We start from the raw sequence: 25,146 nt of genomic DNA, 5'->3' as shown, positions 1-25,146 counted from the left end.
AGGGCCTAGAGCACAGGACCCAGGGTGGGGCCTGGCCTTGAAGAGTGAGTCAAGAACACAGGGCAGGCAAAGGTGTTCTGGGTAAAAGAGCTTGTCATAAAGCATACCATCTTCAGTTTGACCCGATACCCGCATGATGGAAGAGAACAGACTTCAGCAAGCTGTGCTCTGACCTCCACACCTAGGCCATGGCACAGGCATACTAGCTCCCCAAACAAATGGAAAAAAAGAATGTAAAAACCACGAGCCATATGAAGCATCTTTATTTTGTGTTTCCAACACATCACATTCAAAGCACATGTCCTGCCTGGCTCAGCTCGCGGGCTGAGATGCACGACTGTTGCCAGCATCCCTTACACCCAGTCAAGCATTTGCACACATGAAAATACATTCAGGGCTTAAGGTAACCTCATGGGTCCTTGTCATCTCATTAAAAAAAAAAAACCACCATGGGGCAGATTTGTATGGCCCTAACCCTTTTGTTTGAGGGATGATCTGCACCATGGAAGAGTCAGAAAAGATGGCGCCTCCTCACAGAGCCACAGAGGCAGCTTTCCTCATACCTGGGTGCCCCTCACCCAAGACAGGCACTAGTCTGAGGGAGCATGTCCCCCAGCTGATCCAGGACATGGACTGACTGCACAGCACTCTGTTGATGTCATGCCCTATCTGACCCAGGATGACTTGAATACAAACAGACACACATTTTCCCTGTGTCTTTCCCTGCAGCCCCTGGGCAGTGTCCCAGTGCCTGGGCAGTGGTGCGCTGCTCCTGAAGGAGGGGCAGGTCGGAGAGTGGGCTGCAGTGGGTAACTGAGGACAGGAACCTGCCCTAGGAGTCGGAAGCTCTTGCCCTATCGGTGGCCTGGGGGTCCTTGGGGATCCCACATCCCAGAGGCCGGGCAGCTTGGGGCATACCTGGGGGCACATGTGGGAAGCCATTCTGAGGGCCCTGAAGCAGCTGGAACAACGGCTCCAAACCAGTGGACCTGGAAAGGGCAGCAGGGCATGAAGGGGCCCCAGCCCAGCAGCTCCTGGCTATTCCTATCCAAGTGATGGTGGGACGAACCTCCCTGCACGAGGCTGGGACTCAGAACCATTTATTTCTGGCCTGTCAGGGCCAAATATGGGCCTGTGAGACACTCTCTAGGCCCTGACTGACGATAATTCCTGCCTGCCTGGGGGTTCTTTGGCCCCCTCCCAGGAAGGACAAGTAGTGGGGTAATTAAAGACAAAATGTAAGGTGGCTGTGAGAGGTCTCAGCCTGCCCTGGCTTCTTTTTGTCCCCACATCCTTCCAGGACTGAAGATCCAGCCCTGTTTACCCAAGTCTAAACATGGCGGCCATTAGAGGCTCTATGTGCAGAAGCCCTAGCTTAGCCCCAGTAGTGCTCAGCATTTTGCCTGGACTTTATTCTTTCACTTGACAGAATAGATTTGTGCATTTCAGAGCAGGCCTGAGATGGCTGTCCACCTCTGCCTGGCACCCACACAGCAGGCCTCACTGAGGGAAACTTCCTCTTGGCTGTCTGGGCTGGGGGCCCAAGAGTGGGCATTTGGCAAGGAAGGGCCAGGGTGAGGGACACTCCTGGCCACACTGAGCTTCTGAAGCTAGGATTCTCTCCTGGGCTCTCTTTGGTATCTCATCAAACCGAGGCTGACTGTCCTGCCAGCTCTGGACCATGCCGAGGCCCATTCTGCTAGGCCACACAAGGAAAGAACCAATCCAGAGGCCAGCATCCATCCAGGCAGGGGAGGGATGCTACCCTCAGGGTGAGGCCACTGCCATGGGCCCCAGGCTCACTTTTTGTAGTGATTGGGGGCATCTGCGAAGGCAAACTTGAGGCGATAGGCCTCGGCCAGCAGCAGGCTGACGTCCTGGTCATCCCAGCGGGCAGTAGGCAGGTTCTGGAGGAAGAGCAGCAACTCCTGGAGGAGAAACAGACAGTTAGGGAGGGTCCAGGGCTGCAGGCCAGGTTCAGCAGCTGGCACCAGGAGACCTGGTCAGCAGCAGGAGGGAAGCATGGCGCAGTGCCCTCAGCTGCTGTGGTCCCTCTCACTCACTCACCCTTAACCCCACCCAGTCAGACGCTGGCCTCTGTAGTCTGTCACCCAGCTAAGCATCTGAGAAGCCACACAGTGGATCTTCTCAGGACTGCAGCTGTGACCCATTTTCTAAACCTTTTAATACTCCAGGGACACAGCATCAGTGGTCTCCATGGCCAGGAAGGCTCCATAGGCCAGGCCACAGGAGAATTCTGGGAGTCCAGAGCTTCTTTAGACCAGAGAGTGACACACCAACTCTCTACACACTTCCTCATGTGTCAGGTGGCCACCTCAGGTCTCAGCAATATATTTATACCATGGACAGAGTCAGCACAGAAGCCTCACAACAGAGCCATCTGTCCCCTCCTCTAGTCTTCCCTAAGACCAACAAGTTACCTTCGCCAAGGTGACAAGTTCTGACACTGGGGGCTGGACAACAAGACACCCAACTAGGAACAATCATTCATGTCACCCTAGAAGCCCAGGGACCTCCTTTGTAAGAAGAGCAGCATGACTGGCCTGGCAGCCATTGGGATGGCATATAGGCCACAGGGACATGTCCAGCACCAGGCAGGCACAGAATGAACACACTAGACACACACTGCACACTGTGGGCACACAGTAGACATGCGCTGCACACACTGAGCACACTGCACATTGTGGGCACATAGTAGGCATGTGCTGCACACACTGTACACACTGCACACTGTGGGCACACAGTAGACATGTGCTGCACACACTGTACACACACTGAGTAAAGGCTGAGTACACACTGGACAGTTCCAGCCACTGCCACTCAGTTCTACTGGCATTAGGGGTGAAAAGCTCTGCTTTGGGGTTTCCATGCTGCAGCACCTCTGCTTCATCCATCACCCCAGGTCTGCACTAGGCCATGTCTTAGAGTGGGGATGTGGGGGTGCCCCACAGGCTCGGGGATGTCTGAAAGCTAAGAGTTTGGAACAGGACATACAATGTTTAGACAGTGAGTTACTAACAGTAGCTGAGGCCAGTGATGGGAGGAGAAAAACCACAGGGTCTTGGGGACACCATGGTAAGATGCAGGTGACCCCCATATATCAAGGCATCAACAGCCTGGCCTCTCCTATCAGATACATACAGAATCTCTGGGGACTTCATCAAGGACAGGGTGGGCTTGGGAGAGGGACTGCAATACTTGGAGGAATTAAGCTGACATGGATCTTAGAGGTTTGCGTGGTTATAACAGCTTCCCAGAAAGGAGTCTCCAAAAATGAATGGGTGTGAGCTAAGCCACCACCCCCAGGGAGCAGCACACTCCTTTCCAATGGTTCTGCAGGTACCAGCTCTACAGGACTTGGGCCCTGAAGCCACCCCACCTCAGCTTCAGACAGCTGACAAGAGACAGAGAGCAGCTGGCTTCAAAATAGCCCATCCCAGCAGGGCCTAGTTCCCAATCTATGGCAGCTACTGGACTCTGGCCCACCAAGCTTCCAGAACCTTACTTAGTCAGCAAGGAGGGGCCTAAGCTGCCCATTAATGTGGACTAGGATAGCACTGTCAATATGGGTAGGACCAGAAGAGGCCACAGTGGTGCTCAGGACAGTAGCCCAGGCTTGGGTCTGGCTGATCAGAACAGATTTCCCTCATGATCCCCAACCCAGGTTGGAGGGAACCTCCAGCAGACCCAGGGATGCATACTCTGATCACCAGAGCCATGTGACAGGACATTCTTTAATCGCCATTTACTCTTGCTCCCCCACCCTATTTCCTTTGCATTTTGGATACTTTCTGTGGGCCTTTCAATTGAATTCATGGAGCAGGTCTCCCTGGCAGCATGTCCTCAGGGACACATCAACATCAATCTACTGTCTTCCACCATTAGATGCAACTTACACGGATGCCAATCCAATTCTGAGCAGGTCATAAATAAATACCTTTGGTTTTATTTTTAATCCACTTCGCTTCATATTATCATGACCTCGCTACTTGCAAGGTGAGAAGCAATACCCTCCCATTACGGTAACTTACCGACTCCACTGCACACTCCATTTCAGAATCTAATTTAGTCCCCCAGGTTCACTGAATGGAGGGAGAATGGAAATGCCTGGCTCTTCACGGCCTGCAATGCTAAAGAAGGAAAAATCTATCCGGGTGACCTTTAAGACAGGCAAGGAACACAGACAAACAGGGCCTTAAATACAGATTTCTTTTTTAAAAAGGCTTGTCTTTCTGTTGCGGCAGGCAGCAGCATCTCCTATCTAGGAAACACGGTGCATTTATTAGAGGCTGTTGTCTGTCACCAACAGGGTACAAGAGGCAAGCAGTAACTCACAAAGCCATCGCTGGCTGGGGCTGGCAGGGGCTGCAGGGGCCAGCCCTGTATTGCACGGCTATGGTGACAGGGTGTGTCCCTCCATGGAACCCATGCTAGAACTCTGCAGGAGCACTTGACCCTTGTGCCTTCTCCAGAACCAAACCAGCGCTATGACACTGTGGAGGCTGTGAAAATAGAGGGAGGTCTCTCTCCTGACACTGCCACTGCAGAAACCCAAAGACACCGCCACTAGAGAGGACAGTGGGGTGTTACACACCTGCCTTTCTCCACTAGCCTTGTCTTTCATTTAACAAGGGAGGGCTCCTGTGGGGTCTGTGGTCAGTGGGGACCAAAAGTGACAGGACCCATTACATACCCAGTGGGTCACCACTTCTCAGCCCTGAGCACATGTTGTGGGCTGTGATCACGTGAAAAACTCTAGATTCGTACCAGTGCTCCTGATATAACCCAGGACGACATCTCATATGAATGGGCTTAGTGCCCCAGCAGTGGCCTTGGCCAAGGGGATGACTAGGCCACATCCAGGACACGAAGGCCCCCTCACAGGACAGTGTGGATCCAGACAGTTTCTGTTCTACCTAGCAGCCTAGTCAGGGTGCACCCTGATAGCAAGGTGAACAGTGCTTCCCCTCAGGCACAGTTGCTTTGGAAGATGTTGGATCAAGCCCCACAAGCTGGGCTGCTTCAGTCTGCTCTGTATGCAGTGCTAAAGAGTGTGCCCTCTTCAGCACAGTCTCGCTGCCATGTCTGGCCCCTGGAGAGGCTCCAAGAGATGAGGCTCTGAATGTTACGGAGAGAACCTGGTTCTGTCTGCTCCTTGACAAAGAGTCTGTCTATTCAGTCGGTGCTTTGCAATGTTGTATGCGCAGGGGATCACTCTTACACACAGGCCCTTCCACAGAAGACAATGTGGTGAGCTGCTTACACTCTTGGTCCCTCTTAGGATCCGTTGCCGGGTCTCTGAGAGCTGAGGATCTGGGGGGACCCTGGGGTCAGATGTCAGGTGGACTTTCATTCAAGCTCTGGCTCTGACCACACCACCCTCCACAATCATGTCCCTGATGCTGTCATGGGGATCTGCCTTCTCTGCAACATCAGCAGCTCCATGTGTCCTTTGGTCCCTCAAATCTGGTGCATGGCCCTTGGTGGTCACTGAGCGCAGGGATCAGATAATATAGGGGGGTCAATGTTTACAAGTGCTGAGCAACCAGGGCCAAATCTCATGCCTGCCTTTGTTGCTATAACCCTGGGCAAATCTCACAACTCTTCTGACTCTGTTTCTCAGCTGTAAAATGGAGACTGTGCTGGGACCTCCCCTGGTGGTTGCCAAGGGTGTGCTTAGTGTCCCAGAGTGCCTGGGGTAAAAGGTTCAGTGGCAGCAGCTGGTTAGCAGTGTAACTGTCACGAGTGAGGTGACCAGCACTCCAGAGACAGGAGGAGCAATACAGCAGCACTAGCCTTGAAAGAAGAAACTGCTGCTGAACAAGTTCCCTGTCTATGGAAAAGGATGAGTCAGTTAGCAGACAGGATGTGCGTGCGTGAGAGAGAGAGAGAGAGAGAGAGAGAGAGAGAGAGAGAGAGAGAGAGAGAGAGAGAATGTGCACAATCATATGGAGGCTGGAAGACAATCTTCAGTGTTGTTCCTTAGGAGCTGGCCACCTCAGTAAGACCTACAGTTCTCCCTAGGATTAGGGTAGGCTGGACAGCTAGTAAGCCCTAGGGATGTGCCTGTGTCTGCCTCCCCAATGCTGGGATTACAAGCATATACCACTGTATTTAGCTTTTAAACATGGGTTGTGGAGGGTTGAACTTGGGTCCTCACCAGCATCTCATCAGCTTAGTCATCTCCCTAACTGGCAGACAGGTTTATTTGGCAGAATGTTCAAAGATGGAGGATAGCAGCACCTTGCTTTCCCACTGGAGTATTGGGTGCAGCAGGGATGAGGCGGTTCTCTGGGAAGGAACTGTCATCAAGGGCTCAGCAACCCTGCTGGGGGTGGGAATCCACAACCCCCAAGGGGCCACTGTGTCTGCACACCTGCCAGTGCCAGCATCCTAAGAGATGGCTATTCTGCATGCCTGTACTACACTGGGCGCTCCCGAGGCCACGGAGAGGCAGAAGGTGGTATCCTTCAAACTCATTAAACCTGCTCCTCAAATTCCAACCCAGGTACAAAAACGAACTGTATTTAATTAAACATGTTTCCAAAGAGCTGACTGGTCCTTGCTAAGTGGATAAAACAAAGCTCTCTCACCCTCCACCTGCCTCTGTCCTGGGAAAACCCCAGCAGACCTTCAGGGCAGGTGCACTCAGATCACACAGGGGCAGTGTTCTATAAAGCATTCTTGTTCAAGGCCTACCTTGGCCTGGTGGCAATTCATATGACTCTTCTAAGTGGATGATGTAACTGAGCTAGCTGAAGAGGCCACTGCCTGCCAGCACTAGGGGCATAGACACTAAGCTCCCTATATAAAAGGTAAAATGTGCCCAACTCTGGAAAGGTACCATCAATGTGGCCCTGCCTTCACCCCTCAGAAATGTGCTGGTGACAGCTGTCAGCGCATGACTGGGACCCACTGCACTCTAGCCAGAGTACATCAGGACAAACTGAAGAGGGAAACAGGGCAGAGAATGTGAAGGGTAGATCTAGTCTCTGCTTCAAGGTTGTGGTCAAGTGCAGAAGGCCAAGGACTGAGCCAGTGGACAGGCAGGGTTGGGATGTAGGGCCCAGCACTGCATCTTGCTCCAAACGTGAACGCTGAACAGAAAGGTCTAAGACCAGGACCTCCACAGACACAAAGACCCTGGAAGAGCAAAGTGCTGGAAGAACGGGTCAGAGCTGTATGTCATGATGAGCCAGGTGCTATGTGAACTCCTGGGGCCGCCATGGCCTCCATTCTCTGGGACACTGCTTTGTCTTAGATAGCATGCTGTGAGTATCCCTGAATGTCACCTGTGTGGTCACATGGATTCACAAGCATGTGTGATTGATATCTGATGTGATTGGTGGTAATAGGGAATAAGGTGAACTCTCTTTTCTTAAACACCTGTCTGCCCTTTCTAACCTTTTCAACATTGAGTCAAGGGGTGGCCTGACTTCTAGAGTGGCATATGTCTGGCCCACACTGGACCCTTCTTATTTGGGTCCTCTGACAGTTGCCCTGCATGGCTACAGAGGCTCTCTATTTGCAGGGACAGGGAGAAAGCCTGGGTGCTGTGGGACATCACATTGTCATCTAGCAAACAGGGTGACGAGGGTAAATCATTCATTCACTGGGACTTCCCAGGTGCACTGAGGAATGTACCCTATCCTTGGGGAGCCCTGCAGTGACAGAGAGTCAGGAAATGAGCAAAGATCATGTTTAGCAGAAGCCTGTGGGTATAACTGAACAGTGTGCCTGGCTGGCTGCTGTGGTCCATGGACTATCTGAAACATGGTGATGAGCTGAGATGTAGTGCTGTCAGAACCTGTACACATTTTGGATGGTGGGTACAGACATAAGAAGGCAGAGATTTTCTTCAATAATACTATGGGCAGTGCAGGTTAAAATGACAGCATTTTGTCTTTGCTGAACTAAATAAAGGGTGTCATTAAACTTCATTACATTAAATTTTTTAGTTAGCATATAAAATGGGTTTCACGACCACATTTTCATACATACAGATCACTGGACCTCACTCTTATTCCCCTTCACTGTCCTCACAGTCACTTTCTTCCCCTTCTTTTGGTCCCCTTCCTTCTCCTAGTGACCCCACTTCTGCTTTCATATCATACATAGACAGTCAAGACCCAGTGTCTGCACAGAGGGAAACCTGGTGTTAGTCAGGGTTCTGTCTCTCTAGATGTGTGTGTATATAAATATGTATATACATGTATACAGTTCTATCTCTATATAATATATTCTCATATTCTCTCTATCTATATATCTCTATACACACACACACACACTACATATATGTTTACAGGTATATGGGATGTAGGAGGCTATAATGCCTGGGAAAGAACAGACTTGCCAACAAGAGCACGCTTCCTTCTTCCATGACCTTTATATGGGCCCCAATTAAAGATGGATCTTCCTACCTTAAAAGATCTGGATTAAAGATGGATCTTCCTACCTCAAAAGACCCAGATAAAGGAGGGTCTTCCCACATCAGATGATTTAGCTAAGGGGGGAGAAGTCACAGGTGTACCCAGCAGCTTGGGTTTTAGTTAATTCCGAATGCGCTCAAGGTGACACCCGAGAACAGCCATCATTGCACTCCTTCTCTTGTCCCTCCTTCCCTTTACAGTTCTTAATTGGCATGGGGCACATTAGCACATGTTTGTAGTTCTAGCACTACAGGCTGAGGTGGAAAGGACCCAAGTTCAAGGCTAGCTTGGACCATATATAGAAACCCAATCTGGGAAAACAAAAGTAAACACGTGAATGAATGAATCCAAGTGGCTCTGCCCGGAGTCACTCGGCCTCCTGGCACTCCTGAGGCCCTGTGCACAGACAGACCACAGGGCGTGGAGGCCAAGCTCATCAGCAGCTCCTGCACTGCAGAGAACACACAGGTCTGCTTAGAGCTACTCAAGCCTGAGGTTTACAAATTGCCAGCATGCAAAGATGAATACATTAATCAGGACAGGGCTAAAAGGGCTGGCTGTCTCTTCTCGCTGCTTTCTTCACTAACTGGGAAAGAGGAAGGAAGGGCCCCCGCCCTGACACATGAGGCAGGCAGTGGGGTTAATTGGTTTAACCCATCTCCCATCCTGCTCAGCTCAGCTTTGTGTCTTGACCAGAAACTCTGAGGGCTGGAGATGATACAAGGAGCCTACTTGCCCTCTGCTGAAAAAGAAGGCCAGGTGCCACCTGGGCCACTGTTTGGGACATCCAGGAGAGAGCGCAAGATCTCCTGGGAGACAAATTCCTGACTCCTGTCTCCCAACTTGCCGTCAGTCTTTTAAGACGAGGAAACAGGCATGGAGAGGCTGGAAGATGGTTAGAAGGAGTGAGGGGGAGGGTGATGTGTGTGGAAGGCACACCTATAACAGAATGGTGCAGCCTGTCTTCATCTGCTTAGGAAGCATCAGGGAATGTCAGAGCCCCACACACTGTCCTTTTGAGGGCCACCCTGATATACAAGTGAGAAGACAGGATCCCTCCAAGCAGGAGGGCAGTCGCACAGAGGAAGTGCCCCCAGGAATCTGCAGTTTCCTTGTTGCCTGTCGCCTTCAATGGGACCCTCGATGACCATCAACCATAGTCCCCTCCTCAAGGCATTAAGACACACATGAAGCACAACATACAGGTTCTGTTGAGGAGCTGCCCCCTCCATGTCCTCACTACTACAGCCCTGGCTATGTGAACCTTCACACAACCCTGTCACAGAGCAGGAAATAGAATCTGGTAGCCAAGAAAGATGGGACAAAGGTTAAAAAAAAAAAAAAAAAAAAATAAAAGAGGCCTGCCTGCACCTGGCTCTGGGACCTGAACTTTCATACTCCCGGCCTTCCTGAGGCGAACTGCGCCTCCGACAGCCGTCTCTGGCTCCCAGCTAACCCTCATCCCCATCCTGGTCCCAGCCTCTGGAGTCTCTGCAAACCTTGGGCTTGGGAAGCAAAAGGTCATGGCTCTGCTCAAAGCCACAGACCTCAAGCACTAGGCAGGGGGACAGGACACCCTGTCCATACCCATCTGTACGGACTGCAGGGGCTATGTCCACAGTCAACATGGAACACCTTCATGTTAGTTAGACGTGTAAAATGAAAGTGTGAGCAGGAGGGTGGGGCACAAACACTCTGAAACAAACAGGCAAAAGTCAGGAAGAGTGGGTTTACAGGAAGAGGTCCTTAAGCCAGTGAAGAGATGCTCTCAACGATGGACTGAGATGACAGCCCGAAGACATCACTGGCCACCCACAAGCCTGGCACAAACACACAAGGTGTGAGCCCACTCTGCTAGCATGCATGTTAAAAACAACAGTAAGAACGTGGGACATGGTGGTGTGTGCTTGTAATCTCAGTGCTGGGGAGGCAAGGTTCTTGGAACTTGTGGCCAGCTAGCCTCCCTTATTTGGCAAGTTCCATGTCCATGAGGTACCCAAAGTTGATGTGCACATTACACATAACACACACACACACACACACACACACACACACACACACACACACACACCACACCAAATCTGGGAGAAACGGAAAGCACCTGGGTCCTGGTTGACAGCAGGGAAACTGAGTGAACTCTGCTGGTGCAGCCCAGCTCCCAAGTCTGTGTGCATGCCTGCAACAGATCCCCTGCCTCTCCTGTTGCTGGGAACAACTGAGACAACTCAACAGAGGAAGGGTTCATTTCCCACAGGACATTAGAGGGCTTGGTCCATCATGGAGAGGGGGTGCAGCAGGGCAAGGCAGACCTCACTTTGGTATCAGGAAGCAGGGAGAGTGTTGTATTTTTTTTCCCTCCCAGTCCATGTGATGCTGCTGCCTACATCCAGGGTGGCTCTCCCCTTAGTGAACTATTTTTGAAGCATCCTCACAGTGGCACTCAGGTGTGTTCCTCTTCAATCTCTGAGGTGATTCTAAGCCCACTCCTGTTGGCAATGAGGACTGGTGGAGGTGCTGGTCTTAACGGCTCACTTCTAGCTGGCTCACCCTATGCTCAACCTCTGACTAGCGATCAAGTAGCTGAATAAATTTGTCTGCTTGCCAAATCAAAGTGGTACTCATTCAACCATGCCTTCCATTTTTCCATATTTAAACTTCTTTAGTATTAAAATGTTAAAGAAAAGGACTACCCCTGCTAGTGTACAAAAAGCCCTGGCATAGCCATACAATGGGGTGTTTATTTAGCAGTTTAAAAATGTGTTTTCGAGAGGCTTGAAGATACCCTGGAGTGTAACAGAAAGTGAGGCGATGAGGGGGCTATGCAGGCACTCATGGTCCTTTTTATGCCAACAGAGCAGAACAGCAGGAAATGGTCCCTTTCTTGAAGAGCTGGGCTTGGGGTGGGAAGAGCTATCCTGTGGCTCCCTTTTTTAAAATGTTGTTTTCTAAGGTTGTATTTTTGCAGTGGAAAGTAGTCAACCCATGGTTTCCACTTTCAAAGGCAAGCCAAGTGTCTCCTCACCAGCAGGACTAGGCAAGCCGCATGCCCTGAAGGAGGCATCCTGGCAGCCACAAGCTTTCTTGCAATTGACCACCAGGGCCTCCTGGGTATATATCACCATCTATCTGGTCCATGAACTTAGAAGCCAGGAGCCTTGGTCAAAGCTTCTCAGAACCTCTTGCATGGTCTCAGCTCAGGCATATGTAGCACAGGCCTTTTCTGTGGTACAGGAACCATGACTGTTTCTCCAAGTCAGGCTGGGAGGGCCAAAACCCCATCTCAGGGCAGGTGCTGGCCAGAGGGAGGGAGGCCACACTCAATAAGCCCCGTGTCACTTATCCACGCCAGGCACAGGAAGAGCAGTAGAGCTTCTGTCTCTCACCTCATAGAGTCACTCGGTGGCTATCAGCCAGTAAACCAAAAGCATACAGAACTTCATCTGATAGGCAGTGACCGGGAAGGGACCAAGGGCAGACTGTGCTGGGACCCACACTGTGGCCTCTGTGGCAAACACTTCGTTGGTGGTCTAAACCCATCCAACTAGGGAATCTCTGCCTCCCAATAAAACCAACAACTCAGAGTGGGGTGACCTCAGTGCCCAAGGAGAGATCACTGCAAACTGTGCAGTGCAGACTTGTACTGCCTTGGGTGTCCTGGCTCCCAGCTGGCCCCATGCCTGCAAGAGGAGCTGTATGGGCCCATGGTACTCGTATTAGCCCCACAGGGCCTGTTCACAGTGGACTCTGGCCCTGAAGTCCTTTCTTGCCTTCCTCTTGGCCCATCCCGTGGGCTCAGTCTCCAGCTTGGACAGTTGGCTCCTTTGACAATCACTTATTATCTGAGACTCTTGTCGAATTTGGGCCCAGATTGGGATAAAAATTAGGAAAGTGACAGTGGCTGGGACTGAACATGGTGGCTACTGGCTGACCATCGCTCAGGCTGACATCCCACTCAGGGCAGAAAGAGGACACCTCAACAGAGCCTTCCTCTGAAGAGCCCACGGCAGCATGGGGACACGGACTGTCCTTGTAATTAATTTCTCTTTTTTTTTCCAAAAGGAATTCTAAAGAGAAAAACAGCATTTGGTGGTGAAAACAGGGGCTGCTGGCACAAAGGCTCCAGCGGAGCCGGCTTCCCTTTCATCTCCCAGCACGGCCAAGAGACTTCTGATCAACATACAGAGAATGCTCACATCCAAGCACTGTGATTAGAGTCTGTTTCATCCCAAGCAGACTTCTTGCTTTTGTGGTACCTAGGGCCAGGATGTGAGGCCATGTGGTCCTGAGGCATCACTGGGGAAGGTGGTGAGCTTAAGGCAGGATGTGATCACAGGGAAGGAGCCCACGCCTCCACTCTTATCTACAAGGCAGCAGACTCACTGCCCTTACACCAGGATCCCTAGAGAGAGCGCCTGTGGAGAGGTGCTCTGTGAGGCCTATGCCAGCTTCTAATCTCAGAGCTATCTCCAGGAGGCAGAAGCAGGGTGGACAGAAGGGGCTACAGCACTGGAGCTGTGGGCCCGACATCCTGAGCCTTTCTCAGCAGCTGTCACTCCCCAATCTGATTCCAGGCCCACACACGGAGGCAACTCTCAGCCGGAGGCAAGCTGACTGGGAGGCACAGAGAGCATCCGAAGGCCCACTAGGCCCCTCGAAGCTCCAGACAAGCCAGCCCTGACTACTACAGTACACATAGGGAGAAGGTATCTCTTCTGGGGAGCCTCGGGCAGTGCATGGACTTGATCTGGTCCTGCCATCACACCCATGAGACTTCTCTGGTAGTAGAGCAAGAATGTAGGAGGGCACTGGGTGTCCTGCTTGTCTTCAGCAGCAGGGAGTGGGAGTGTCTTCAGCACAGTGAGAACACGGTCCTGGGCTTACCCAGCCCATGCTGGCCACATGTCCCCTCTCTCTGTACTGGTCACATTTCTACCCATTTATCTCTAGACTCGTCTACCCACACTCCACCAGCAGCCCTCCAATGGTGCCTTCCACCTTTCCATCAGACCGAACTTGCCCTTGCAGCTCTGCTTTGGAAACCCTTTGGTCTCAGAGTATGTGCAGTGCCAGGTAGAGGCACCAAGCCCCTACTGAAATGAGAGCAAGGTGCAGATTCCACTTGTCAGACACACTCAGGGGCTGCCGGGGAGCACTGCCCTATCACAGCCCAAGGGAACTCAGTGTGCACCTGCCACACAGTAGGCAGGAAAGCCCAGAGCTGCAGCCAGCACAGCCCCCTCTATCACAGGGCTGTGAGGAAGCTATAATCACAGAGAGCCCAGTCCAAACCGCCTGCAAATGAGCAGCAGGACAGAAGCCGCTGGGTCATGGCACCTGGGTTCTGTGTGATGTGTGCTATGAGAACCCACACTCAGGACAGGGTTTCCTATTCTTCGTGTATGTACCCAAGGTTCAGCCTTCTGGTTCCTTGCTCATAAAGGGTCCTTTATAACCCCAGGGCAAGAAGGGAACTTGTAGGTAAGGCTATCTGTGACTACAGAAGTCTGAAAGACCTTCAGGGAAATGACATCCCAGAATGTCCTCAAGCACAAGAAGCCAGGCCTAGCACCCACCACAACCCAGAAAGTAGCACAGCTCAGCGCCTATCAAAACTCAGCAGCCAGCACAGCTCAGTGCTCCTTAGTCAACCAAGATTCCAGTCAAAGGGATGGAGCCCCTGACCTTCAGAGAGGGTCATGAGAGAGCTGGGTCTCAAGCTCCCTTCCAGAAATGGCCCAAATTGAAAGCTGCGTTTCAAGATACATACATATTACTGACTGTCACAGAGCTGAGTTCACAGGTTCACTAGCAAAACTGCATTTTCCTTGTAATATACTTTGTAAAAGTTCTTCAGTTTCTGGAGTTGTCCAACTCTGAGTTTTCACATTGATTTTCTGCTTTCAGGGAAGCCAGGTGGAAAGACACACAGGGTGGCTGAGGTCTGGAAAGGTCTGTTTCAACGTTAGTGCATCCGAGGAGCCATGACCTGTCTCAGTTGAAAATGTGGGGAGTGGGCACAAAATCCCTCACTGACTGGAGCACGAGAGGGCACCGAGCATCACAGAAATCCCCTCAGAGTGATCAACAGTATATGAAGAATGACAGCCCAGCCCTCACAGCCTGGCTTGCTGTGTACACGTGAAGACTAGACAGGTGTGCTAGCTCCTCTCAGCTGAACCAGCAGCTGCAGCTCACAGGCTGTTAAGGAACAGGCCCTGGTGTGTGCATGATCCCAGGGTGGGACAGGCTGCTCTGCAACACTTTTTCCACACAATCACACAATGGCATTAGGAACCCATGCATCTTCCCTGAGCTTTGGACCTCTCTGCGTATAGTGGGAGAAGGGGCTACAGCCACCGTGTACCCACTTGTGCACATAATCATCACTATTGCCCCAGGGAATGTTACACGTAGGAGCTATGTGGGTGCAGAAGAGGAGAGGTATGCATATAAGAGTCCAAAAGAGGAGTCTGACTCAGGCCAGGGCAGGCAGCAGGTAAGAGGCCAGGCAAAGGCCTGAAGGTCAGCACTGCTGCCCACTCACTGTGTCCCAGAGGTCAACCTGGGCTGGCCTGTGAGTGTGTCGAGCAAATAAGTGGATCTGTAGGAAAGCCAGCTAAGCAGCACAAACAAATTGGGAGGAAAGGCCCGGGTAAGCAGGTATGGGAATGAGCAGGAGACCAAGGTATAGGGTGTCCAGCACAATTGATAAACTAAGCCAGCAAAGGTGCTGAGGCAATAAGTATTTTGGATGGAAGGGGCAATCCTGGCACAGGCTGGCACGCAGGCAGAGCCCTGGCCTGAACCCTTTCACCCTAGAAGGGTTTGGAAAGAGGAACTAGTAAGTGGGAGAAGGTGGGATTCTGACAGCTCTGAGTACTCCTACCTCTTAGTGCCACTAGACAAGAACTCAGATTTCCCAGTGCCAGCCACTGAGTCTGCCCACCTGCTTGCAAAGGCATCCACTCTGAATGGGGCATTGACGGTGCCATAGAGCCCCAGTGTTGTTGGTCTCAGGGGTATGCATAGCCCTATAAGGTGTGGGGTTCTTCCTTGGTTTTCTCTTACTCTAAGAACAGGCTTAGAGAGAGCATCAGTGGAGAAAACTATGCAGAGAAGCTGAGCCATGCCCAAGGCTCTAACTGCCCTCAAGTGTGTAGACAGTCCTTGAGATGCCCTGAGGGAGGGTGCTGGGGTCTCTGCCATGTACCTCCTGGAGGTACCTGGTAGGCTCACCTGAGTCTGGAGAGAACTGCAGCAGACAGATGTGTCACACAGCCTTTAACTTGGAGATTGCATCACCAGTGGTCACAGGCAAGTCACACTATTAGGACACTTCCAGGAAGCCATTAAACCCTCAAAGGACCAAATGCCCACAGCATACAAATCTTCTCGGGTGCCCTACCTCCGGTGTTACTCCTTTCTTCCAGAACTTTCCTTCTCGAGCCTCCACAATGGACACCTGCAGCTTGTACCTGCCTCGCTCTGCTACTTCCCCACCGGCCCAGCTGTAGAACACAGGCCACCCCAGAGCTCCCACCGAGGCATAGGTAGCCACACAGGGTGCTACCCCACTGTGTGATCAGGGGCACTGCTGCAGGTGCAGGGGTATTCACTTCTGCAGAATGAATGATGCGGCCAACTCTAGGGATAAATACTGGGTAGTATTTTGCTAATTCCTATCTTTAGAAATTGGGGAAAATCACATGAGGAAGATAAATGGAAGCCACATGACACACCATCCAGTAGCTCGTGTGCCATACTGGTTTTGTGCTAATGAGGCCTGGGCCACAAGCACACTCTTGCAAGTTCTGAGACTGTGCCATCAGAGAGACCAAGCATGTCCTTACCAGATCATGGAAAGGTCATCATTGGTCCTGCATGCATCTCTCAAGAGAGAGACCCTCTAGCACCACAAGACCCAAGCCTTGGGGTGACTGGAGAAGGAGACACTGACCATGAGCTGGAAGGGATAAGTCTGACCCACACTCCTCTGCACTTGCTCTGTTCTTACACCCCTAGAAGCTACACCAGGAGCTGCAGGGAAGGCTACTGTTAGCAGGAAGCAAGCTGAGAAGTTGTCAGCCCATCATGGTGTTGGCACATGAGATGAATGGGAAGTGAAGCAGCAGTGAGGCCCTGGGAGACAGGCTGAGAATGAACGTGGAGAGTGAGCCTGGGAGGGTGGGGGGGGGGGGGAGAGAGAGAGGGGGAGAGGGGGAGAGGGGGAGAGGGAGAGAGGGAGAGAGGGAGAGAGGGAGAGAGAGAGAGAGAGAGGACATGAACGAACACCTGGAAGAATGAGCCTGGGAAAAAGAACTTGAGAGGGTGAGTCTGGAAGAGAGAGCCTGGGACAGTGAGCCTGAATAAGGTACCATTTGAAAAGGAAGAGGCACCATGGTTTTACCCAGTCCATCAAGGCCAGGGTGCAGCACTACCCAGGGGAAAGGTGATGCTGGGGCTCACCCCTTGTCTAGGGTCTCATACAGGATTTATAAACTGTTTACAGCCTTTTTTTTTTTTTTTTTTTTTTTTAAGATTTCTGTTAAATCCAACTGTTCTTTTTCTCTCAAGCCATATGTTGTCCCTTTCTGCCTGTATTTGTTTCAAATCTCTCTCAAATGTTTGCAAAAAAATTTGTGGATTGGGAGCAGCCTCCTCCTGGCAGGTCTTCAGTAGATCATGGCCCTATGGTGGGATCCACCTTTTAGGAGGCACTCAAGGGAACCCTACTTGCTGCCTGCCAGAGAACAAAAAGGGTCTCTCCCTACTGTGTCTGGCTCTGCTGAGATAAGTACTTCCCACCTTTCATGTGAGTGTCCCAGGGCTCCCTCAGGATGGCAGTCCTTCAGCATCCTTCCCCTGCTGTGCCCCTGGGAAGAAGGAAACTACTGGCTGCAGTGCCCCTGGGAAGAAGGAAACTACTGGCTGCAGCATCAGGTTTCCCCAGCTCTCTAACACATCGGAGGAGGTTCCAGACTCAGACTGCCCCTCATGGACTTGTCCCCTACTCTAGACAAGGGTCCAGCAGCTCACCCAGGTCCTCAGGACTTGAGCCAAGTCCTCCTTAATGAAGGTCAGACCCCCGGTGCAGCTCTGGTCCCCTTTCCTGGCCCAAGGGCACTGCTCCCTGTGGAGCCATTCGGAGGCAGAAGCCACAGCTGCCCCGGTGGTGCACTTGCCCTGCCTGCCACTTACTGTTCCACCGCTGCTCAGGGTTAGTCCAGCCCAGCTGCCAGTTCGGGGACACGAGGGTGGCTCTGGAAAAAGGTTCCTACAGGAGGAGGTCCGCAGCCATTGTTTCATGGGCCACTCTGCAGTCTCCAGATAACTATCCTAGCAACCACTGGTCAAGGGTGCTAGCATGAAAGACCACCGCTTTACTAGACTTTCCTTCAGACCTGAGGACACACATCGGTCAAAGGAGCCAGCATGAAAGCCACTCCCTTTCTAGCTTTTCCTTAAGACTCCAGGACACAAAGCAGCGTCCTTTGAAGGTGAACAGCTCCCACTCCACCAGTGTTTCTCTCCTTCAGTGGACAGCCCTCGAATGTTGGCAACAATGATGGTCATGAGCACCAAGTGGGTACAGGGAGCATAATGGACAGGAAGAGGGCAATGGACAGAGAGGGTGACAGACGGGAAGGTGTATCGGATGTGCCACTGCTTTGTAACCTTCCTTTTTAAGGAGACACTAGTAGAAAAATCAGCTCCAAGTGGGTAAGAGACCTTATGGTAAGACGTGAAAGTCTGAGTCACTAATGGAAAGCAGGGAGCGTGTGAAAATCCAGATGTGTGCAAGGGCTTTCTGAGACGGACTCCACTAGCTCAGAAAATGACAGCAACAATGACAAATGGGCTGCACTAAATGAACGTAATTCTGCACTTCAAAGACAACAGTCAACAGTAAGGAAAGACCCACCCAACAGAGGGAGGCCCTGCAGACTGCCAGCCAACAGAGGATGAATACTCTGCACAGAACTTCACTGGGGAAAATAATCTGATCAGTGAGTGGGTAGCTAACTGAACGTACTTTTCAAATGGAGACCTGGCCATGCTCAATACAGCTGGGGCTGCACCTTAGTATGGAGTGATTACTGAGCATTCTCGAGGCTCTGTTTGATCCCCAGAGCACCCACTCCCCTAAAAAAAAGTATATATATACAATGTTCCTCTTTAGTCACCAGGCAAATGCAAATCAACCAGAGTGAGATTCCACCTCACCCCAGTCAGAAGAGCTCTCATCACAAAACAAACCATAGATGCCGGCGACGACTGGGGAAAGAGGAGAAACACCCTCACACACTGCTGCTGGGATGAAGTTAGTGCAGCTACCATGGAAACCAGGATGGAGGTCCTTCAAGAAACTGAAACTGATCTACAATGCGACTCAGCGACACCACCTCTGAAGACAGTAATCTACGTCCACTTACCACAGTGATACACAATAACCACATAGGAGAACCAGCCCAGGTTCTAGGTGGATGAGTGGATTAAAAATATGTGTGTGTGTGTGTGTGTGTGTGTGTGTGTGTGTGTGCTGTGTGCACACACAGTGGAGTTTTATCTAGCCCTGAAGAATGAAATTACATTATCTGCAGGAAAACAGACAGAGCTAGAGATCATCATGTTAAGTGAAATAAATCAGACTCCTCAGAAAGGCAAATGTAGAAGTTCTTCTTCCTGTTGCTGCAGTAAAAATACCTTAACAAAAGCAACTTATGGAAGAGTTTATCTTGGCTCCTAGTCCAGGGATGACATCTGGAGCTTGAAACAGCTGGTAGCCTTGTAGCCAGTCAAGAAGCAGAGAGTGATGGCTGTTGGTACTCAGCTCACTTTCTCTGTTTTTATAGTCCAGGATCCCAGCCCAGAAAATGGGTCTTCCCCAATTGACTTCATTAAGAAAACCCCTCACAGGTATGCCCAGAGGCTAAGAACCAAATCTCGAGACCCCTCACAGGTGTTCCTGATAGACCGTCTCCTACAGAAATCTCAGTCTTGTTAAGGTAACCGCCAGTGTCAAACAGCAAACTGAGCGTTCTCTATTCTATGTGGAAATTAGGGGAGAAAGAGGACGTGATAGTAAAGGAGGGATGTGGGGGTGGAAGAGACAGAAAAAGGAAGGCAGAGGTAAAGTAATGGAGAAGTGAGGACAATCAAAGTACTTTATATGCGTTTATGAAAACGCCATAATTAAATCCTCACTTCATCCAACTAACACACACTATTGGAAAAAAACAACAGAAGATTCTAGTAGGTAGAAAGGAATACAGACATGAAGTTATTTCTTTTTTTTTTTTCTTTTTTCTTTTTTAGGTGTATAGTATTTGCTGGTTTTTTAAAAGCCTATAATCTGGTTCTGACTTCTTGTCCTAAGTAAGACTGACCTGCACCCCCAGCTTAGTCCTCCAAATCCTGTAGCCTTCAGGGCCCCACCCACTTAAGAGTCATGTGAGCATGCCTTCCACAGACAGGTGTCTGAGAGGAGGAGCTTTCCAGGAAGAACATGGGCATGTGGACCCTATGCGCCTCCCTCCCTGTGTGGCCCCAGAGCAGGCAGCCTGGCCTGTCTAAGAGTGGAAAGGCCTCCCACATCCATCTCTGTGAGGCCAAAGCCTCATGATTGCGGTTGCTAGGTAGAACTGATGAAGAGATTCTAGGAAAACTCTGTAAGCCTCATTCCACAGATGGGAAGGGCTGGCCCACTGCCTCTTGTGCCAGGCAGACACAACTGTTATCTTCCATGTCCTCTCCATCAGCAGGACCTCTTAATCTCCAGCCAGGGTGTCCGGCACCTCCGCCTTTCTGTAATAGTTCAGAGATAATCAAATCGGATTACCTCTCAGACAGGAATTGATTTTGGCTAGGCAGTGGAGCAGGCAGCCAGATGTTACTTCTGATACATGGTCTGTGACTCAGTGGCCAATTCTAGATCTGGCCAGAGGAGGGCTATGCATGCTGGGAAGCAGGAGGTCTTCTCATGGAACAGGGACTGGGACCGGGGCTGGTATCTTCCTGTAGACACTGTTCTGACACTGTGTATACTAGCTGCGGATGGGGCTCTGGCCTCAGCCATGCACTGTGGGACATCTGCCATGTGCAATGGAGCCCACTGTCTATGGAGCTCACACCTCTTCACCTTCATTCAGGAAACACTTTTGGCCAGACCTAGGTTGCTCTGGTGAGGGGTTGCAGTGTGTTTGGGGGCGGGGGAGGTAATGGGGCAGGTAAGAAAGTAGCACTGCTTACTGTCTGGCCTGCTTGTAAGCTGGTTAGGAAAGAAGACAGAGCTTACAGTGGCAGGAAGTTCGGTGAGTACCTGGTGAAGAGGAGGGGCTACTGTTGCAAAGCCAGTGGAGTCAGTGAAGTACAGACTGAGCTGAGGATTGTGACAGCCCAGCCTGTGTCAGGAGGGCTGGGGAGGAAATAGTGGAAAGTCAGCCTGGGACTTTAGCATGGGATACACTGGCAGATGAATGGTGTGGTTATCCAGAACCTAGCGAGACTCGGGTGTCCACTCCAACCTCCACCTCAACACTGGTCTGCTTCCATCATAACCAGAGCTTCCACCATCTCATAAGGCTCAAGAGTTCCTTAATCTTCCCTAGCTTTCATGGGCACCCTGGTCCATGAGGCAGGCAGCCTGTGGCTATTTGTTGAAGGACCCCAGGCAAGCAACTGATCTACCTACCACCCACTCCCACATCCTCAACACTATCTGCTTCCCAGGCTCCAGATGAGGCTGATGCTAAGAAGCCAGATGTGGAACTGGCAGGCTCTTGGGGGTTTGCAGAAACAGCCTCACCATCTCCACTAGTCTCTCAACTTGTGCCAACAAAGAATCCTTCCCCACTGGAATGGAGCTCACTGGCCAGACACAGCCTGAGTTCAGAGCCCTGGGAAGGAAGAGTCACTGAAGGCCCAGGTACCCCAGGGGCTGAGTCAGTGGAGAATGAAGACTTGGCTCAGGAAGTGGGTGTGGGGGAGGTCAGGTTTTTCCTAAAGAAGCCAAAGGTATGACCCTTTGGAAAAGTCCTTAGCCCGATTGGGGACTGCCTGGCCTTTGATCCCCTAAACAGGTGAAGCCAGTTACCTTGAGGCGTTAGCCCAGGCAGGTAATGAAGATTACCAGCTTAGTTAGAGCTAATGTGCAGTGTAGCCAAGCAATACTGGTGGAGGGGAGAGTGGCTAGCACCCCACACAGGAGAGGTTCAGACAACAGCTGAGTTTTGCAGCTTTCCTTTTCTCTAGAGGAGAAGAGCTGAATCAAGCCTCTTGTCTCCTGTGCCTGCCAGGCTTTCGGAAAAGTCCCAGGCAGGGCTCTAGAGACCAAGATTGGGCAGGTTCCTCCTCACTGTTCCCACAGTGCACATGCTTGAGGGTCCCCAGGGAGCCTAGGCAGGGCCACCTGCTGGGAGAAGGACTCTGCACTTCCCAGGGCTCAGCTCTATAAGCCATTCCAGGCTGTCACTGCACTGAAGGTGTGCAATGGCACTGATGGTGATACTTAAAATGCAAGCTTATTCCTGGAAGCTGTTCAAAACTAATTAACTAGCCTGGACTGCAGGGCTTTTCACTTTCTGGTTCCAGTAAACCCCAGGCTGTAAATCCTCTGCTATTAGGACATTTTCCTTTTGTTTTCAAGAATGTTAAAGGGTCATTGCCAAGTACTCCAGCCTGAGATTTATAGACTCAGGAGGGCAAACACTGCTTTTAGGGCTCCATCAATTTGTAGACCTGCATGTCTGTTCCTCAGAGGCAGGGCTTCAGCTCAGAGTGGCGGGGCAGTGCTGGCTCTAGGGTCCTGGCACACCTGGATGGTCACCCTGTCTGAGCAGATGGGGGTCCTTTCAAAGTCAAGGCTGAGTAGGGGCACACTCCTCCCAGTTCCTACCTCTGTATGATTCTCAATATTTTCACAGCATGTGCCTCATCCTTATCTCCAAGGACCTGGATGCAAAGGCTCAGGATGTGGAGTGGGGAGTAACCAAAAGAACAAAATGGGCTCACACCTTGGTGAGTTAAAGTCACACATGCATGGCCAAGATGTAAGAGTGGAGATTTATGAGCTGCAACAGGTAGAGTTGTTTCACAAGCAAGGCCTACCTCAACAAAGGAAGCATGTAAACCTTAGGGAGTCAATACATATTCATACAGAGGCTGCCCGTTCCTGAGCATTTGCAATTAAGCAGCACATTTCTGAGCATGCTCAGTGCATCATAAATAAGACAGAAAGAGGGTACACACATTTGGGACATGCTCATGACACTTGTGTAAAAAGTTAAAATGGTGGGCAAGAGTGCCTCCAAGAAATCTCAGCTTTCATAAAAAATGTTTTAGCTGAAAATAAAGTAAATGCCATTTAAAGGTCCATTTACATAGAAGTCTGGCTCTAAAGGTGCCTGTCTCACTAAGTCCCTAACAGGGTGCTGTCCAATTGAAAGCTAAGTGGAGGTGTGGTGTGCACCTAAGTGGAAGGATGGGTGTATGAGCAGGTTGATGGTGTGTGAGTAAGTGAGTGGATAGATGGGTGTTGGGGTGATATGAGACTGGATAGGAGTGAGTAGGTGGATAGCTGGGTATGTGGGTGGATGGGAGAAAGTAAACAATTTGGGCTTTACAGCCTCAGTCTTCCCACTGGGAATGTAAAAGCTGGCCAGTTCTAAGAGGAGCTAATCTCTGCATGGAAGCCATCAGGCCCAGCGGCAGCAGGTGCAGGAACACATTACTGGTCTGGCAGAAGGCGGAGCATGCAGGAAGCTGATGTCACTAATGTTCTATTAGCATCATCAAAGGCAAAACAATACACAAAATACATGACAGATCAGTTTGGAAGAGTGACAATTCAGTTACGGCGTTAACATATCACTGTGCTAAACTCTGCTGTAGAACTAACTAGTAGACTCCAATGGATAAAACTGTGGTTTTCAAACCAAGTTATTGGCTGTTTCCTCCCTGCCCTCCCTGCCCTGCCCAGCCCTCCCTTCCTAAGAAAACTAAGCTTTTTGAAACAGATGACTGGTAAAAAAAATCACATTTCTTAAAGAATTGAGGTACCTTATTGCATAATGGCATAATGGCCAGGATTTCCCCGGAAACCCAGGCTCACAAAGCCAGATGCCAGCTGTGTGACCCTGGCCAAGCTGTGTGACCTTTGAGCCTTCAAATGAGGCCATCCTACCTCCTTAAAAATACACATGCACATACAGCACACTGAGCTCCACACAAGGAGGTCCTTAGATCTTACACGCACTAGTGACTCTTGGAATAGCTGCTTTGGGGACTGAGAAAGAGAAAGGCAAAGCCATCCCATCAAAGTGTGCCAAGAATAATGGAGGGTGCCTGAACTGGCCTACCCTGGTAATCAGATTGGTGAATACTGTAACTGTCATCATAGAGCCTTTATCCAGTAACTAACGGAAGCAGATGCAGAGATCCACAACCAAGCACCAGGCTGAGCTCTGGGAGCCCAGTCAAAGAGAGGAAAGAGAGATTATATGAGCGGGGGGGGGGGGGGGGGTCCAAAAATCTACAGAGACAGCTGAACCAAGCTCGTGGGAACTCACAAACTTTAGACCGACAGCTGTGGAACCTGCATGGGACTGGACTAGGCCCTCTGCATATGGGAGACAGTTGTGTAGCTGGGTCTGTTTGAGGGGCCCCTGGCAGTGTGATCAGGATCTATCCCTGGTATACGAGCTGGCTTTCTGGATCCCATTCTTGTTGTCAGATGCCTTGCTCACCCTTGATACAGGAGGGAGGGGCTTGGTCCTGCCTCAGCTGAATGTACCAGGCTTTGCTGTCCTCCCATGGGAGGACTTACCTCTTTGGAAGAGGGGGTGGGTGAGGAGGGGAGATGGGGGAGCAGGAGGAGGGATAAGAGGGGGGGTGTCTGTGGTTGGTACATAAAATGAATTTTTTAAAAAAATTAGTAATAAAAAAGTGTGCCAAGGAGGACCTGGGGCCTTTTTGGACTGCATATCTGTTCTAAGTTTCTTGTGCAAGTAGATAGGGAGTGAGTGTGTGTGTGTGTGTGTGTGTGTGTGTGTGTGCGCGCGCACACATGCATGCGTTTATCACTATACAGACCAGCCACTCCATCATGGATCACCCATCATAGGGTCTTGGAGGCCACAGTAATTGAGAGCCCTCAGAACCACCCTTGGTACACAGTTCCACATAGGCTTCCAAGGCCAGCAGGAGCCCAACAAAGGGCAGCTTGTAGACAAACAGGACTTGTTTCCTGAACTGGGCTCTGCCATGAAGCATTTTTCACAACTGATGAGATCCATCTGAAAATAAGTGGAGCAAGCAGTGCTGCCCTAGAAAGAACAGACGGGTTTGGCACTCACATCCAGAGCTGAGGGATGTGATCTTTTCAATTGATTTCTAAATACACACAGCTCAATTTCAGCTCCAAGTGAGGTCCACTGTGCCCAGTGAGGAGAAACTGCTTTTAAAAAAATTGCTGAGCTTCAATTTGGGGGTATCATTGCTGTTCCTAGAGACCAGTCTCCACAGTGACAGTGTCATCAGATAATGATTATAAAAGATGCTAATGTGGCGGGGAGTGCAGGCAGAATTACAGACTGATACTTAGAGCAAGATTCTAATCCTGAGTGATAATGGAAGAGGGGATGTCAAATCATCTGACTCTGTGACAGGCTCACAGACTGCTTTTCATGTATGGCAGGAA

General features: G+C 50.8%; 1 protein-coding gene across 1 annotated transcript in view; it reads right to left on the bottom strand.

Annotated features, from left to right (window-relative positions):
• Positions 1 to 234: 234 nt before the first annotated feature.
• Positions 235 to 25,146, bottom strand: part of Tbc1d22a (TBC1 domain family member 22A) — a 272,127-nt gene continuing 247,215 nt past the window's right edge. Inside the window, exon 12 of the mRNA XM_036207609.1 lies at positions 235 to 1,928. Coding sequence (XP_036063502.1) covers positions 1,800 to 1,928 — 129 coding nt within the window. The 3' untranslated portion in view covers positions 235 to 1,799. The remainder of the gene's footprint in view (positions 1,929 to 25,146) is intronic.

The sequence above is a fragment of the Onychomys torridus genome, chromosome 16 (assembly GCF_903995425.1).
Source record: "Onychomys torridus chromosome 16, mOncTor1.1, whole genome shotgun sequence".
Taxonomy (NCBI): Eukaryota; Metazoa; Chordata; class Mammalia; order Rodentia; family Cricetidae; genus Onychomys; species Onychomys torridus.
This window is presented reverse-complemented; position numbering and strand designations above follow the sequence as displayed.